We start from the raw sequence: 2,285 nt of genomic DNA on the forward strand, positions 1-2,285 counted from the left end.
GACTTCATCGAGAGCTGCCTGAGGAACAAGCACGAGATGGTGATTTACGAAGCCGCCTCTGCCATCATCCACCTGCCCAACTGCACTGCCAGGGAGCTGGCACCCGCCGTGTCAGGTGGGGCAGGGCCCTCTGTGCCCCTCAGACACCCCAGAAAGGGCAGTGAAGCACAGCAGGGACAGTACAGCATGAATAAAATACCCAACCCCTGAGTTTAGTGCTCGTGCCCAAGTTAAAGGGCTTTTGGGTGAGAAGCACTTGGATCCCTTTTCCCCGTTTCATCCCGAGCTTTGGAGAAGGGGCAGCAGAGGTGGCACAGGGGGACTTTGGGGTGGGAGGGAATGTTGGAATGGTTTGAGATGGAAAGGACCTTAAGGACCATCCAGTTCCAACCCCAACACCTTCCACTATCCCAGGTTTCTCCAACCTGACCTTGGACACTTCCAGGGATCCAGGGGCAGCCACAGCTTCTCTGGGAAATCCATTCCAGCCCCTCCCCACCCTCCCAGCCAGCAATTCCTTCCCAATATCCCCTCTCTCCCTGCCCTCTGGCAGTGGGAAGCCATTCCCTGTGTCCTGTCCCTCCAGGCCTTGTCCCCAGTCCCTCTCCAGCTCTCCTGGAGCCCCTTTAGGCCCTGGGAAGTAGAAGAGAACTGGATGCCCAGCCGTGCCCCAGCCAACTGTGCCACCCCCCTGTTATTGATCAGGAGATAAAACCCAGGAGGTTATTTTTAACCTGCTGAATTATGCACAGAGCTGCATGAATATTTAGCATAGCTGAATGGAGATGGGTTAGATTTCCCTCTCTGTTCCCTTCCTTTGAAAGAAACTCTCTTTTCCTTTCCCAGTGTTGCAGCTTTTCTGTAGTTCCTCCAAGCCCGTCCTGAGGTACGCGGCCGTTCGCACCCTGAACAAAGTGAGTGCTCCCAAAACCTCTGAGCTACCTCAAGTTTTAACCTCCACAGCAACCCAGCAGTGCCCAATGATGTGATTGCTCTGTCTGGAGCTGCTCCAGGCTGGAGAATTGCCTTTCCCATGCCGGATATCCCGGGGTGTCAGAAATCCTTTCTGCGTCCAGGCCGCGCTTGCTCGTTTTTGGACTGCGGAGGGGGTGGGTACAACGAGCTGTGCTTTGGTAACTTGTGAGCTCTCAGCTGTGAGGAAGCAGAGTGCTGGCTATTTAACCCTGCAAAATCCGTGGGAAGGAAGTAACAGCTTGATTTCAGAGCTGCACAGCAGCACTTTGTGACTCAAAGTCACTGAAAACGCTGACACAAAAGAACCCGCGCGTTACGTCAAAATCTTCGAGCCTCGCCTTGCTCGCACCCGAAGTCTTTGACCTTTGGGATGTTGCTGCCATGTAACTGGGGCTTTGCCTTTCCTTGCAGGTGGCCATGAAACACCCCTCTGCAGTCACTGCCTGCAACCTGGACCTGGAGAACCTGATCACCGACTCCAACCGCAGCATCGCCACCTTGGCCATCACCACGCTGCTCAAGACGGGCAGCGAGAGCAGCGTGGACAGGCTCATGAAGCAGATCTCCTCCTTCGTGTCAGAGATCTCAGATGAGTTTAAGGTGTGCCACTGGAGGCCTCTGCTCTTGCCACCTGCAGGTTTTTCTCCCATTTCTTGTTTTTTACGAAGCTTTTCCCGTTGTTGTTTTATTTTTAATCCGGCCGTGGCTTGGTCTGGTAGAGCAAAGCCAGGTTGAAGCTGGGGTGCAATGCTTTGCTTTCCAGCTTAAATATCCTCTGTCCTTTCCTCCCAAAAAGGATAAATGACCTTTGGTGGATTCCTGGCTCTGTTCTTTCCTCTCAGCACTCCAAGAAAGAATAATTGTTATTTGGTGAACTCCTGGCTCTGTCCTTTCCTCCCAGCACTCCAAGAAAGGATAAATGTCCTTTGGTGGACTCCTGGCTTTGTCCTTTTCTCCCAGCACTCCAAGAAAGAATAATTGTTATTTGGTGAACTCCTGGCTCTGTCCTTTCCTCCCAGCACTCCAAGAAATGAGAATGTCCTTTGGTGGATTCCTGGCTCTGTCCTTTCCTCCCAAGCACTCCAGGAAAAGATAAATGTCCTTTGGTGAATTCCTGGCTCTGTCCTTTCCTCCCAAGCACTCCAGGAAAGGATAAATATTCTTTGGTGGATTCCTGACTCTGTCCTTTCCTCCCAGCACTCCAGGAAAGGATAATTGCTATTTGGTGGATTCCTGGCTCTGCCCTTTCTTCCCAGCACTCCAGGAAAGGATAAATGTCCTTTGGTGGATTCCTGGCTCTGTCCTTTCCT

At 52.3% G+C, this 2,285-nt stretch overlaps 1 protein-coding gene across 1 annotated transcript in view; it reads left to right on the forward strand.

Moving 5' to 3' along the window:
• The window catches only part of LOC108509932 (coatomer subunit gamma-2-like), a 33,942-nt gene that overhangs the window by 12,832 nt on the left and 18,825 nt on the right, over positions 1-2,285 (forward strand). The window contains 3 exon segments of the mRNA XM_017839549.1: positions 1-115; positions 847-914; positions 1,387-1,575. The exon segment at positions 1-115 is cut by the window's left edge and continues 3 nt beyond it. Coding sequence (XP_017695038.1) covers positions 1-115; positions 847-914; positions 1,387-1,575 — 372 coding nt within the window.

Source organism: Lepidothrix coronata, unplaced genomic scaffold, assembly GCF_001604755.1.
Source record: "Lepidothrix coronata isolate B3197 unplaced genomic scaffold, Lepidothrix_coronata-1.0 Scaffold435, whole genome shotgun sequence".
Classification (NCBI taxonomy): Eukaryota; Metazoa; Chordata; class Aves; order Passeriformes; family Pipridae; genus Lepidothrix; species Lepidothrix coronata.